We start from the raw sequence: 15861 nt of genomic DNA on the forward strand, positions 1-15861 counted from the left end.
AGGGTAGTGAAAAATCGGTAAATGACGGTAAAGCTGCTCTAACAGCAAAAAGCAATGGAGGCAACACAGACAAATACGACGCTGTGATCATCGCCTCTGCGGCAAGTAGGAGCAGCAAATAGAGAGGTGTCAATAGTCACCGAATTATAATTAGCCTTCAGTAACGAAAGAGCATGCTTTTGGGATCCTGGGGTCTTTCAGTTCTCCAAAGGCTAAACATGGAATCCGGAGTCCAGCTATGTCCTGGAAATGCTGGAATGTGGGGCACTTTGGGTCCAGTTAAGAAGCATGTCCTGTCCAGATATCTGGATAGTGTCGTAGGAACACCAATGTGAACTGAGCAGAAACAAAGACTACACCCACAGTCAAGGTCACAGCCAAACCAGCGGGACTCGGGAGGGACAGGGTATCCCAGGAAGAATGTGTACTTGGTCTAGACTGACTTAGTCAGCTTTCACTTTAAAACCCAGTTTCCGACACTGCTTCTTCACCCTTCAGTCACTTAGACCTTGATCTGCCACCTTTATGTAGTACCTTCAAGGCAGGCTGGGAACCTAATTATCAACTAGACTAACCACGTAGGTGAAAACGTATCTAAGGACCGAAAAGGAAACTTAGGGTTGAACTGTTCCATAGATGCGTGCCACTCAGGACTTAAAAATATCTCCAATATCTTACTAGTGGATGCTCAATTCCAATATCTCAAGTTTCATCTTTCAAAACTAGCTTTTAAACAGCATCAATCATAGCTAATCTAATTCGTACTGTGGAAAGACAGCTGACCTCCCCATCCCCTAAAATAGAGAACCCCCATCTTTACACAGAGAAAACTCCAAACACATAAATGTAACTCGAATGACTTGTTTTCTAATCAACTCTTAAGAGTTACAGCGTTGGGTTGGGGATTTAGCTCAGTGGTAGAGTGCTTGCCTAGCAAGCACAAGGCCCTGGGTTCGGTCCCCAGCTCCGAAAAAAGAGAGAAAAAAAAAAGAGTTACGGCGTTAATTCTGAACAGCCTGGAACAAAACACCCTGACGCCCACCTTGCTCCCTCTACTCGTGGGTTCTAATCTGGGAGCTGGGGACCGAACCCAGGGCCTTGCGCTTCCTAGGCAAGCGCTCTACCACTGAGCTAAATCCCCAACCCCTCTAATCTTGTCTTTGACTGTAAGACTTCACCTGATGCGTTCTACTCTTGTTAGATGAAAGAGTTAACCCGAGGTGCTTTTAGGAAACAGAATTCCTGGCTCAATAATGAACGTCAAGGGAGTGACTGAGATACCCACGTTTAAGGGGCTGCCCACTTCTGGCAACACCATCATCGGATCTAGTAGTTCTCACCCTGGTTCATATCAGGATCAAGGGGAGGCCTTGCCATAATACAGGGAGAGAGAACCTAACTCCAGAACGAACGCAGATCTAGGAGGGGCCCTAAGGACCGACATTTCTAAGAATGGCCCCAAGAAATGCTGAAGCAGCTACCCAGGGTCCACATTTTCAAAAACAACTTAAGGGCCGAAGGGATGGCTTAGCCAATCAGGTGCCTTCCTTGAAGATAGAGGCACTGAAGACTAGCACCAACATAAAGCTGGGCATGGTTGGGCATTTGTGTGTCTGAGGGCTGGTGAGGGGCAAATAGGTGGCATCCCTGGGGTCAGCCTAGCTTAAACAGCCAGCCCCAGGCTCCAGTCAGATAACCCGTCTCAAAAAAAATGTAGATGACACTGAGGTTGACTTCGGGGTTCACGTGCACAAATATCCACAAGCCCCGCCACACTTCCTCTACTGTTCCAAGGCTCATTTATTTGGCCTGGTGGGTAGCCACTGCTGTTCAGTCGGTGGCTAATTTTTTACGCCCCTCCCCGCCCCCTTTCAAACAGTACTACATTAGAAGTTACCAGACTTCCTTTCTTTTTTTTTTTTTTTCTTCCTTTCTTTTTTTTTTTTTTTTATTAACTTGAGTATTTCTTATATACATTTCGAGTGTTATTTCCTTTCCCGGTTTCCGGGCAAACATCCCCCTCCCCCCTCCCCTTCCTTATGGGTGTTCCCCTCCCAACCCTCCCCCCATTGCCACCCTCCCCCCATAGACTAGTTCACTGTGGGTTCAGTCTTAGCAGGACCCAGGGCTTCCCCTTCCACTGGTGCTCTTACTAGGATATTCATTGCTACCTATGGGGTCAGAGTCCAGGGTCAGTCCATGTATAGTCTTTAGGTAGTGGCTTAGTCCCTGGAAGCTCTGGTTGCTTGGCATTGTTGTACTTTTGGGGTCTCGAGCCCCTTCAAGCTCTTCCAGTTCTTTCTCTGATTCCTTCAATAGGGGACCTATTCTCAGTTCAGTGGTTTGCTGCTGGCATTCGCCTCTATATTTGCTGTATTCTGGCTGTGTCTCTCAGGAGCGATCTACATCCGGCTCCTGTCGGTCTGCACTTCTTTGCTTCATCCATCTTGTCTAATTGGGTGGCTGTATATGTATGGGCCACATGTGGGGCAGGCTCTGAATGGGTGTTCCTTCAGTCTCTGTTTTAATCTTTGCCTCTCCCTTCCCTGCCAAGGGTATTCTTTTTCCTCATTTAAAGAAGGAGTGAAGCATTCACATTTTGATCATCCGTCTTGAGTTTCGTTTGTTCTAGGGATCTAGGGTAATTCAAGCATTTGGGCTAATAGCCACTTATCAATGAGTGCATACCATGTATGTCTTTCTGTGATTGGGTTAGCTCACTCAGGATGATATTTTCCAGTTCCAACCATTTGCCTACGAATTTCATAAACTCGTTGTTTTTGATAGCTGAGTAATATTCCATTGTGTAGATGTACCACATTTTCTGTATCCATTCCTCTGTTGAAGGGCATCTGGGTTCTTTCCAGCTTCTGGCTATTATAAATAAGGCTGCGATGAACATAGTGGAGCACGTGTCTCTTTTATATGTTGAGGCATCTTTTGGGTATATGCCCAAGAGAGGTATAGCTGGATCATCAGGCAGTTCAATGTCCAATTTTCTGAGGAACCTCCAGACTGATTTCCAGAATGGTTGTACCAGTCTGCAATCCCACCAACAATGGAGGAGTGTTCCTCTTTCTCCACATCCTCGCCAGCATCTGCTGTCACCTGAGTTTTTGATCTTAGCCAATCGCACTGGTGTGAGGTGAAATCTCAGGGTTGTTTTGATTTGCATTTCCCTTATGACTAAAGATGTTGAACATTTCTTTAGGTGTTTCTCAGCCATTCGGCATTCCTCAGCTGTGAATTCTTTGTTTAGCTCTGAACCCCATTTTTTAATAGGGTTATTTGTTTCCCTGCGGTCTAACTTCTTGAGTTCTTTGTATATTTTGGAAATAAGGCCTCTATCTGTTGTAGGATTGGTAAAGATCTTTTCCCAATCTGTTGGTTGCCGTTTTGTCCTAACCACAGTGTCCTTTGCCTTACAGAAGCTTTGCAGTTTTATGAGATCCCATTTGTCGATTCTTGATCTTAGAGCATAAGCCATTGGTGTTTTGTTCAGGAAATTTTTTCCAGTGCCCATGTGTTCCAGATGCTTCCCTAGTTTTTCTTCTATTAGTTTGAGTGTGTCTGGTTTGATGTGGAGGTCCTTGATCCACTTGGACTTAAGCTTTGTACAGGGTGATAAGGATGGATCGATCTGCATTCTTCTACATGTTGTCCTCCAGTTGAACCAGCACCATTTGCTGAAAATACTATCTTTTTTCCATTGGATGGTTTTGGCTCCTTTGTCAAAAATCAAGTGACCATAGGTGTGTGGGTTCATTTCTGGGTCTTCAATTCTATTCCATTGGTCTATCTGTCTGTCTCTGTACCAATACCATGCAGTTTTTATCACTATTGCTCTGTAATACTGCTTGAGTTCAGGGATAGTGATTCCCCCTGAAGTCCTTTTATTGTTGAGGATAGCTTTAGCTATCCTAGGTTTTTTGTTATTCCAGATGAATTTGCAAATTGTTCTGTCTAACTCTTTGAAGAATTGGATTGGTATTTTGATGGGGATTGCATTGAATCTGTAGATTGCTTTTGGTAAAATGGCCATTTTTACCATATTAATCCTGCCAATCCATGAGCATGGGAGATCTTTCCATCTTCTGAGGTCTTCTTCAATTTCTTTCCTCAGTGTCTTGAAGTTCTTATTGTACAGATCTTTTACTTGCTTGGTTAAAGTCACACCGAGGTACTTTATATTATTTGGGTCTATTATGAAGGGTGTCGTTTCCCTAATTTCTTTCTCGGCTTGTTTCTCTTTTGTATAGAGGAAGGCAACTGATTTATTTGAGTTAATTTTATACCCAGCCACTTTGCTGAAGTTGTTTATCAGCTTTAGTAGTTCTCTGGTGGAACTTTTGGGATCACTTAAATATACTATCATGTCATCTGCAAATAGTGATATTTTGACCTCTTCTTTTCCGATCTGTATCCCTTTGATCTCCTTTTGTTGTCTGATTGCTCTGGCTAGAACTTCAAGAACTATATTGAATAAGTAGGGAGAGAGTGGGCAGCCTTGTCTAGTCCCTGATTTTAGTGGGATTGCTTCAAGTTTCTCTCCATTTAGTTTAATGTTAGCAACTGGTTTGCTGTATATGGCTTTTACTATGTTTAGGTATGGGCCTTGAATTCCTATTCTTTCCAGGACTTTTATCATGAAGGGGTGTTGAATTTTGTCAAATGCTTTCTCAGCATCTAATGAAATGATCATGTGGTTCTGTTCTTTCAGTTTGTTTATATAATGGATCACGTTGATGGTTTTCCGTATATTAAACCATCCCTGCATGCCTGGGATGAAGCCTACTTGATCATGGTGGATGATTGTTTTGATGTGCTCTTGAATTCGGTTTGCCAGAATTTTATTGAGTATTTTTGCGTCGATATTCATAAGGGAAATTGGTCTGAAGTTCTCTTTCTTTGTTGTGTCTTTGTGTGGTTTAGGTATAAGAGTAATTGTGGCTTCATAGAAGGAATTCGGTAGGGCTCCATCTGTTTCAATTTTGTGGAATAGTTTGGATAATATTGGTATGAGGTCTTCTATGAAGGTTTGATAGAATTCTGCACTAAACCCGTCTGGACCTGGGCTCTTTTTGGTTGGGAGACCTTTAATGACTGCTTCTATTTCCTTAGGAGTTATGGGGTTGTTTAACTGGTTTATCTGTTCCTGATTTAACTTCGATACCTGGTATCTGTCTAGGAAATTGTCCATTTCCTGAAGATTTTCAAATTTTGTTGAATATAGGTTTTTATAGTAAGATCTGATGATTTTTTGAATTTCCTCCGAATCTGTAGTTATGTCTCCCTTTTCATTTCTGATTTTGTTAATTTGGACACACTCTCTGTGCCAGACTTCCTTTCAATTCAGACCCCTGCTAGGTCTTGGGGACCATTCAGCCACAGTACCCACTTACGTCGAGGATTAGAAAAGCAAACACAAGGCAGAAGCCCGGGCAATGTGCTCCACACACAGTAGGGCAGCACGGAACAGTCTTCGTACCCTCCTGTCTCTGCTACAGTACCACCCCGAGAGTTACAGCGAGTTTGGCTGAGGTGCAGGAGCAGTTCACCAAATTCGCCGCACGAACTTCCCTCTGGTTGAAGCAACCAGCAAGCCAGATTGGCTGACCACTTCTTTCCTTAGAAAAGAAGCTATGCGGGCTGCCTTCTAACAGGCTCAATGGGAACACACTTGGCTTCTCTCTCACCTCTCCTGAGGGAGACGAGAATAGAAACGAAGCCTGACCACACTTGATTCATGCTGTTTGCCTACTGTAAAAGTGGACAATCACTTTTCACGAGCGCCCTCCCACCCCTCTATGGAAGCTGCTGAAACATCTCTGATGGGTGGTGGACACAGAGTGAGAACGCAGGAAGCCAGATGTGGTCACCGGATCCCCCTTCTAGGCAAATCTGCATCTCAAAGACGTATTTTACTTTGTGTGCACGCCACAGGGTACCCGTGAAGGTTGGGGGGACTTTCGAGAGTCAGTTGTCTCCATTTGCTGTGTGGGTCCTGGGAGTGAGTCAGGTCCTCAGGCCTGGTACCAAGTACCCACTGAGATGTCCCATCGACCTGCAACCCTCTACAGTGCCCAAATACGATAGATGCCGCCCCCATATGGTGGGCTATGTCAGTCCTCTAATGCACCTCTCGGGTCCCCCTTGCCTACTTCTTTTAAACCTGATACCCTGTATCAACAGCTTCCACCATCAAAATTTCTGTCAAAAACTCCATAGTCCACTGCGGGTGGGGGAGTCATACGAACAGGATTTAAAGTGCTCAAGAAATGAGTGGAGGAAAAAGAAAAACGAAAATAACAACAACCATCCATGGTTTCTCCTGTGGATAATGTTCACTCGAGGGTCTTTCCTCACTCAAAGTACTGGGAAGATGCTTCAAGTTAACCCTTTAGGACAATGGGGGAATCATTCTCCAGGGTCCCCACAAGCCAGAAGCTGTAAGGACTGGGAACACAGACGTAGGAGGGTCTGATCGTAGAGACGGAAACGCCACTCAGGCACTTAAAAGGCCAACGATTCAAAGAGAAAATGGAGTTCTTACTTTCTGCGAAACAGTTCTGCAAAGATGCAGCCAACACTCCAGAGGTCCACGGGGGTGGCGTAGCTGGACTGGAGCAGGACTTCCGGGGCTCGGTACCACAGCGTGACGACCTGCAATAGCAAAGGCACCTGAGCATTACCGAGGAAGCCAGCTGTTGGGTTACACACCCGTCTCAGGTGGCCCGAGGACATGATCCAGTTCATACAAATCTCCTATACCTCATGGTAACAACATGACAGAAGCCAGAAGCACACAGGGCCCCTTCACAGGCCAGAAAATTGCATCATCCCACACCCTGGAATCCCATTTCAGATGGACTTAACGGGACCGGGATGGTGCAGAACACAGGCTTCAAAGAGCAAAGTAAAAGAAAAAAAATAGAATGGAGCAAAAACTCTCCCCCACTTATGAGACTTCCAAACAGTGCTGGTTCAACTCCCAAGTCACTGTTAGAAAGCGGGTCGATTCCAGTGGCTGCTGGCGGGTGACCCTGAAGTGTACAGAGCATCCCAGGACAAGTCAAAACTGCTCTCATTACAACACTATGGGGAATCAAAATAAACTCCCCTTCCCTGGTTCTCAGCCAACAAAACTGAGGAAAAAAAAAAGACAGGATGCCTAGCGAGAGAGTATTTGCACCGTGTCTGAGGATGCCATCTCACGGAAGAGAGCTGCAACACCGAGGGCCCGTTTGACGGAGAACAGACCCAGGAAGCACAACTCTTTAACGATTTCTTCCAGGTTGAAGGGTGAGGAAAAGACCAGGTCAAGGTTTCAGACCCACATGTGTGTAGGGAAGCAAACACTTCCCTGTAGTAGAGGTGACAGGCAGATGTTCCACAGACGCTTGAAGGAAGGGCATGCTCTATCTTTGGATAGTCAGTATCTTCTATGTATTTTACGCCCACATTTTGTGTTATTCCGATCCCTTTATCCCCACTGTTTTGTCTGTGTTGCTATCTAGAGCTCCTTCAAGTTGGCTTCTCGTACTTTTGACCCTGTGTTGGTTGGTACACTGACACTGGGGCAGCCCAGAGACCCAGTGTGGTTGAGCACGAGCCAGCTGCTGTTAGCGAGCTGAGAACTGGGAATTCCATGTGGTGGGGGTAGCCTGGTGCAAAGCACGAGGCCTACAAAGGCTGGTATCCTAGGTGAGGGTTGAGGATCTGTACTCTCCTGAAAATCCTATACGGCCAAGCACCCACAAAACAAATAAAGGCACACGGAGATCGCACCACTAATGGATATGATTTTTATTTTGTAAATAGGTTTAATCTCTAATCTCTTCTGACCGCATTCATACATGTCTAAAATGTTTTCAGTGGAGTTTTAAAGTAAGTCAGGACTGTCTGAGTTTGGGAAGGAACTGGCTTAAGCTGTGTGTCTGGGCACACACCTGCACCCTAGTGTGTGGAGAACAAAGGTGAGGGGAACTGGAGGGAACATGAGTTCTAAGCCAGCCTGGGCTACAAGCGTGAGCAGCAAGCTCATTGCAGCATGCTGCTAACACGTAGACCCATGATGGACAAGATTTCTAGATGTATTTTGAAATATCTTGAGTTTTTTTTTCTTTTTTTTTTTTTTGTTTTTTTGGTGAGTCTGCAAGCTGAATTTCTATTCAGCTGCCATTTGGTTTCAAATTATTTCTCTGAACAATGGCTTGAGAGAAAGGTTGCTGTTGCTTCCCAGTTGGTCACAACAGAGCTCTCTGTAGGGAACACCACCTATTACCGATGTCCGCTTTCAGGGATGTTTAGGAGCTAAAAAATCTCATGTGTCTTCACGAAGGCCCTGCTTGGTGTCCATACAAAGCAATGCTAAGCAAAACGAAGAGGAATTAGACTCATAATCTGCTCGAACTGACAATACTTATCCAAAGGCACCTTGATTTTGGTGAAATTCTTACGGAAAATTGAGTTAAGATTACTTTTCTATAGGAATAAAATAATAAAAAAATACAAAGTGGAAAAAAATAAAGAATTACATTTCTGTTGAATTCTCAAGTAGAATAATTCCAAGAATACCTAGGGCCCACACTAAATATAACCTTTTATTACAGACATAAATGAGTGCTTTCTAAAAAGTCAACCTCTAGTTTATGTATTATTATCGTATATATAAAGCGTTCCTAGCATCAATGTCTTACAACTACTCTACTGTTTGATCCAGAGTCCTTCGACTCTCTTAAGTTTCTACAGTTTTAAAACCTGGAACCCTATATGACTTGAAACATTTTATTGCAACCAAAATTTCTGACGGAAAACTGTCCAACGCACAACCAGTCTCGATGTGTGCAAGGCAGAAAGGTATTCATTACTAATACGAGTGCCTTCGAAAGTCTCCGTTTGCCAACTCCGTCATCGGAAGCACTGAGCACAGTGTGTAAGAGTCAAGGATCTGGGACAATGGTTGCTACCAATGGTAACAACGCGGTTGTCTAGTAAGCGAAGACAACAATAGGAGCTACAAGCAGAGTCTGGCTGGAGCTAGCTGGAGTCAAAGCAAATCCCGTGTCTATTACAACCATTTCATGTAGTAAGAGCCTTTAGAGGTGCTGAATAGATGTGGCAGCAGGAGGGAGGAGGTGGAAGAGGGGCAAGTTCGAGGATGTTTACATAAGTCAACGTATCTGTTTAAAGGGCTTTGATCTCTATTCACTTAAAAAAAAAAAACCAGTTCAATATCACTAGATGATAAAGTCCAGCCAAGGCCAATTCGGACTCAAAATACGTCAGCGTCAACTGTTCCCACCTAATATTCTACTTGTACATCTGCACAATTTCCACCTGGATGTCGAAGGCGCTGCCGCTGGCTTCACCCAAGGTGGCTACGGGTGTTAGAAAAGCTCTGGTGAATGTCAGGCTGGGGGTTTCCCTTTCGTCTCGATGACCCCTGCCTTGGAGGTGGCTTTATCTATCTGCCACATGCCTCCAGTTCCTTACTGGGTTCGGCCACTGAGAAGTTTTGACAGCAGTTGAGAGAGAGAGAGGGAGAACGGAGGTCAGGCCCTCGACTCAAAGTTGTCTCACAACGCCAAAGTCTACCTCAGGCAGCATGACCAAACTGGTGCACCCCCTCCTCGTGCCTGTCCCCTTAGAGTATGGGATTGGAGAGTAACAGTCTGACCCGCTTAAGATTCAAACCTTGAATCTCTGTCAATCCTGCCTCAGTAAACAGATCCGCCTGGAAATGCCTCATCTTGACTGTCACCAATCCAAACTCATGCATTAGTTTCCACAGAACTGTGGATGGAATCCTGCCTGCCCCGAGCCTGCAGGGTGATCAGTGAGGTGCTCCGTTAATATTCTCAGAGACCCTAACCAGCAAGGCTAGGGGAATGAAGACCAAGCCCTAAGCTCTCTTTGCTTGTCCTTCACTTTGGTTGTCCGTTGTAGAGTGATGGGCCCACCTGGACATGCCTTAACCCCCAACATAGACAACAAGTTAGGAGGAACGTGAACACCCTCCTTGACAGACTACAGGATCTTCCCAAACTCTGTTCCCACCAATTCATATGCTTTGTGCCAACACAAAGATCTTCTGATACGCGTGTTTTCCTACAGAAAGCTGGTATGGTTTGAGAAATGAAAATCGAAACTAGGGATAATCCTATTGTCTTTTCACAAAGGGTCTAAGAAAAATCCCAGCTCTTTAATATTACATATTTGAATTGCACGTATTAGAGAATTGGAATGTGGGTCCTTGCAGGCAGTCTCCTCATTATAATGCTACGTGGAAACTATTAAAGAGCTACATACTAGTTAAAAGAAAGAGCAGTATTTTGGGACAAATACAAAGGACCCACCTCATATGCATTCCTTTGGAAGTAGAGTCTAGAGGAAGTGTTCTGACACGTGACAGGAGAGATTCTCAGGGCACGGAGCACTGTGTGTGCCTGGGATCCTCTCCCACGCACGGAGCATGGTGTCTCTGCCATCTTCTTCCCATCCCTGTTTTGACATGCCCATTACCCTGTGACCGTGCTCTTCAGCCCCACAGCTTCCTGACCCCCCATGGGATCCACGGTTCCCATTAGATACGATGGTTTCCTACCAAGTGGCCTTTCCATGGGTGGGACGCTCTTGACTCGAAACGGCAATTCTACAAGGGTCCCCTCTGCCCAAGCCTTGATTTATTATTTGTGTTGAGTATCGGTCGCCCAAGAAGGTTTCACTCCAGGGAGCAAAGCTTACACCTAAGATCAAAGTGAGTTTCAGTGAAGTTCATCCTACGCTCAACTCAGTAAAAGGCTCCATGTTAGCTGGGCTTTGTGGCCACAAATTAGGAAAGCACAGAGTCAAAGGACTTGGCTGAAGGGCACCCGGGGGCAGGAGGTGTTGCACGGTTTTAAGTGCAGAATGTCGGGCTCAGAGCTCCCTCTCTTCCTTAAGTGACTGCTCTCCCAGACAGTCATTTCACTTAGACGATCTATGATCCTCCATTCCCACATCAAGCTCATACAGGACCCAGAACTCTGCAGAGGACCACACGCATAGGGTTAGCCGTTTCCTGGACACCGCCACGTAGTTCTTCCATTAAAAACTTCAAATTCAAGCTGCACGCGCCGCCTTTCATCTGGTACTCCCTGCTTTCCTGATATCCCTTCTGTTGCCAACAAAGTTACCCCTTACCCAGGTGTGCCGGCTAATTTTATGTCAACACATCACAGGCTAGAGTTATCCGAAAGGTGAGAACCGCAATTGAGGAAATGCCTCCATAAGATCAGGCTCTGGGCAAGCAGTAGGCATTTCTTAGGGGGTGGCTGACCCACAGTGGGTGGTGCTGTCCTCCTGCAGGTGGTTTTGGGGGGGGGTCTATTAAAAAAAGATGAAGAAGCCAGCCAGTAAGCAGCACCCCTCCATGGCCTCCAGGTTCCTGCCCTGCTTGAGTTCCTGACTTCACTGCTTTTGAAGCAGAATGGAACTCCGAGTGAAATAAACCCTCTCCTCCCCAAGTTGCTTTCGGTCATGGTGTTTCGTCAAAGCAAAAAGTAACCCCAACCAAGACACTGAGCCCTCTGCTTAACTCTACCATCAGCTTGCCCAGAGACTTTGAGGTTCTTCAAATATGCACGCTGTGTCAGGCCCCGTAGCCTTTAGATAAGGCTTAGGCATTTCTCTGGAGGGTCCATCTCACAGCTGCAATCTTGACTCCTGTGAGTCTCACCCTGCCTAGCCCATCCCCAAACACAAGTGATCCTGGTTCTTACCACGCCGTAACTGCTTCAGTGTGTCTTTACAGCTTAATAGACCCAGAGCGAGCATCCTGAGTAGGGACCCTGACTTTGCAAACCCAGCACTTTGCAGGGTGATGTGATGTACACAGCAGGCATTAAATACATGCCCGTCCTAATGAAAGTAGGTTAGCAGAGAGCAGAATAGAAGGTTCCAGGATGAGGAAGGAGAAGCCAGGATAGAAGATGGAGCAGGGTCGTGTCCTCAGACCCAGGTTAGGCATTCTGAGAGTCTACCACCAATGCTATCTTTAATCATCAGACAACTTTTTAATGAGGTGGCCTCAGGGCCACTTTATTCTTGTAAATTAAGTCCTAGAAGGCCAGACTGGCCCATGGTCTCCTTCAAGCCCGCATTGTTGAAACTTCATCCTGAACTTATGAAACCTTCAAACAGTTGCAACTTGCTAAGTGTCTATTATGTTTCAAGCAATAAGTTCACTTCTCTTTGCCAAAATTTAGCACAGTACAGCTTCGGTTCTGACAATAAACAATCGCCGCTCGATTGCTCCCTGCCTTCACCATAGAAACTAAACAAATATTTGTAGACGTTCCTTCAACCTTTGCAGATAAGTAGAAATGAAAATTATTCGCAATACAGGGTATGGCAGGCAGCAGACTTCATCACTTCCTCTCAGAAGTTGTTTCAACTTTTAAGGAAATCTGTGTGTGTTGGGAGGCCACACGATGACTCAGATTTCAAAGAAAACTTTTAAAACATGATTTATTTTTGTTAAGGAAACAAATGCCCCTGCAGCCCGCGCCTTCTCAACTCCCTTGTTGGTGTGTTCGTTTTTTTACACAGGCTGCATGCAGACCAACTTCCTGCAGGTGGCTTGGCCAGCAGCAAACGCACGCATAGTTGTAAAACAGCACCCCCACCCACTCCTCAACATCTTTGAACTCCATGGGCACTGCCTTCCTTAAGTGGGAAAAGGGTTGGAGACCCTCGACTCAAGAAGCACCAAGGCGTAGCCCCTTGTAAAGCACTCGCTTCTACAAGGTCTCCCATCTACGACGTGCGACAGGTGCACGAGGCTAAAGAAAGCCAGCCCTTAACCTTCCAACCAGTCTGGGCTACCAGAAACAAACTCAAACACCGGGGACTCTGAGTACTTCCTGTCAAATGTGAAAGGAAAGAGATGAAGGAAACAGGTTTTAAGATTAGGAAGTCTCCTGCTGTCCTTTTGGTGAGATTAAAACTGCAGTCGGGCAGAGAAGGACTTAGATTGCGGTGCTCAGAATCTGAGACAGAGAGAAAGTCTATCTTCTGACAAGAACTGTTAAGCATCATGGGGGGCTACTGTGGGATTTTTGAGACCTTCTCTGAAGCTTCAGGTTTTTTTTTTAAGTCTTATCTCAGGGTACAGAAGGGCTCAGGGAAAAAGGGAAGGGGAACACTTGTGAAGCCGGGTACACGTAGAGTTAGTTCCGTGTTGGGTTAACATAATCTCCGGTTTGATGTGGGTGAGCACCACTGCCTGCTCCCAGCAACAGGGAAGGGCAGACGGCAGAGAGAAGTCTGAGAGCAGACTTTAAAGCTGGTGGTTGGCAGGGCCAGGAACAGAAGCAGGGCTGGGACCTCTGCCTTAGGTTCATCCTCACTATGCAGACACAGACTTCAGATCTTCCTTCTCTTTGGGCAAGGAGAAGGGTGCTGGGAGCTGAACTCAGGCCCTCACACATGCTAGGCACGTCTATCAGTAAGTTCTATCCTCAGACATATTTTGACTTTCCCCCCTTTTCTTTTTGAGGTAGGATCTTGGGTATGTAGCACTGGCCAGCCTAGAACTTTATGTAGACCCCAGGCTGAACTGGGACTTGCAGGGACGCTTCTGCCCTGCCTCCAGAGCGCTGGGATGACTGAGCATGCACTGTCACAGCTGGCTTATATGTTCTCTTTTAGATCATTTGTTTGATCATCACTTTAAAACAACGTGTTTCTGTTTGTTCAGTTTTTGTTGTTGTTGCTGTTTTAACATTAAGATTTCTAGAGCACTGTATGTTTGCCAGGAAGCTGACGAGAATGAGGTATTTTCCTGTGATAATTATATCCAAAAGGTTCTCACTAAAACGGATGAGCAAGGGTCTGGGTTTTGGATAGAGGGGAAGAAAGGACTGCTTACCCACAATGCTCTGCATGAGACTGGCAGCCTGGTATGGTAGGCATGCATGCTTCTGTCGGCCCTTTGCTGTACCACGATCCTCCCACCCAGCCTTGTTCTCCTTGGCCAGTCTTCTATCTCTGCAAATGAGACCACTAACCAGTGCCCCGAGTCACACTCTTCTGCAGACTCACCCCTTACCCAGTGACAGGCCTGACAACACGGAAGCCTATGGAGGACTGGAGCTGTGGAACCAGGGGAAGGAAAATATAGCTTGGGAGCCCGATTTGAAAGTCACTTAAAATGAAAAAAAGGGCCGGATGTGTTACCTACATACCCTTAAGACCTTCAAGGAGGGGCTGGGGATTTAGCTCAGTGGTAGAGCGCTTACCTAGGAAGCGCAAGGCCCTGGGTTCGGTCCCCAGCTCCAAAAAAAAAAAAAAAAAAAAAAAAGAAAGACCTTCAAGGAAATATAGAAAATTAGACAGACGCTTCTCTGCTACCCTTAGCATTTTAAATACATTTTTAGAATTTAAAATTATTCTTCGGCCTCTTCTGTAAGCAGAGAGGAAGAAGGACCACTGAGGAGGAGTCCATTAATAGATGATTACAGAATACTCGAATTCTCTTACTGCTCTTGGGCTGCAAACCCTTCTCTTGAAACTGTCTCGGTTTCTAGGAAGAACCACACAAATACCAAGGACTTTACAAAGTATTTCTAGGTACATCCGCTGCCAGGAGAGAGACATGTGTGAACATGAAAGGCAGCAGCAGTGGGTTTCTCACCTAGACCCGGGGCTCGGGCTGCACCAGGCTTAGGGCACTGTGGTTGATGCATGCAAACACTGCTGGGAAGGAAAAGTACCAGCCCAAGTCCATGCGAAGCTCGGCCATGACCCCGGAACTAATCCAAAGGAAAGGCCTTCCATCTATAAACATTTCAAAGAACACTGCTGCTTTCTAGAAACCTGGGACAGGTAGTTTATCCTTAATGCTGGTAGGTGGACCCAGGATTACAGCGGTACCCAAGGAAACACGATGACTACAGAGCATTGTTTATCCTCCAGGAGATGAAAAGTTCCCTTGCGTGGTCACCGTAGACACTCAGTATACAGGGAGCCCTCATATGCGGCCCAAGTAGAAGTAGGGTCTAGTGATAACCCCTGAGAGTCTTCTAGAACATTCTGAAAGAAGCAACAGTCCTCTGCTCTACATTCCCACACTATACCTCCCTCAGCTCTTGCTCTGATGCGTGATGTGACCACAAGAATCGACTTCCACCTCTGTGTTACCCCAGAGCGCCTAACGCTATAACGACATCGCTTGCTTTCAGAACCCCCCCCCCCCTTGTGCTGTGTGGCTGGTTTTCTGTTACTATGACATAGTTAACTGAGGTAATCAAGTTACAAGAGAAAAAGATTAACTTTTGCCTCACAGCTTTGAGGGTTCTAGTCTGTGACAGGTCAGCCCTGCTCGTCTGGGCCAGTGGTGAGGCAGGAGTATGTGAAGCGGGAAAACTGCTCACACTGAGAACCAAGGAAGAAGAGGAACCCACGATGGGTGGGTAGCCTACGGTCTTTCTCAAGGGAATGCCCCAATAACTCTAAGACCTCCCACCTGAGCCTACCTCCTAAAGGTTCCACAGCTTCCCACGCTGGCTGGTGACTCACCCATCTTTAACACTTTGCCTCTTGGGGTCTCTGAGATCTAAACTGCTGTCACTTGCTATATTGTACTTGGCATACGGCAGTCACTGAAAAGCTGTCAGATGTGTGATCAGGAAAAAAGACTTCTCTGAAAATGCTCCCGTACTCCGACAAATTAAAAATCAAACAAACAAAACAAAGAATAGCAACCCCAGCAGCAACAAGAAACCTGGAAAGGTCAGCAACACACCAAACCGGGGAGCGAAAAATAGTCTTGTCTTGATGTGTTTATGAAGGTATGGAGAACATTCTAGAGTCCCAAAT

General features: G+C 45.8%; 1 protein-coding gene across 6 annotated transcripts in view; it reads right to left on the reverse strand.

The window, feature by feature from the left end:
* Positions 1-15861, reverse strand: part of Cdk6 (cyclin-dependent kinase 6) — a 192349-nt gene that overhangs the window by 53790 nt on the left and 122698 nt on the right. For all 6 annotated transcript variants that reach the window (XM_006236021.4, XM_006236019.5, XM_063285393.1 and 3 more), the window contains 1 exon segment: positions 6554-6663. In XM_006236021.4, coding sequence (XP_006236083.1) covers positions 6554-6663 — 110 coding nt within the window.

The sequence above is a fragment of the Rattus norvegicus genome, chromosome 4 (genome assembly GCF_036323735.1).
Source record: "Rattus norvegicus strain BN/NHsdMcwi chromosome 4, GRCr8, whole genome shotgun sequence".
In the NCBI taxonomy this organism is placed as follows: Eukaryota; Metazoa; Chordata; class Mammalia; order Rodentia; family Muridae; genus Rattus; species Rattus norvegicus.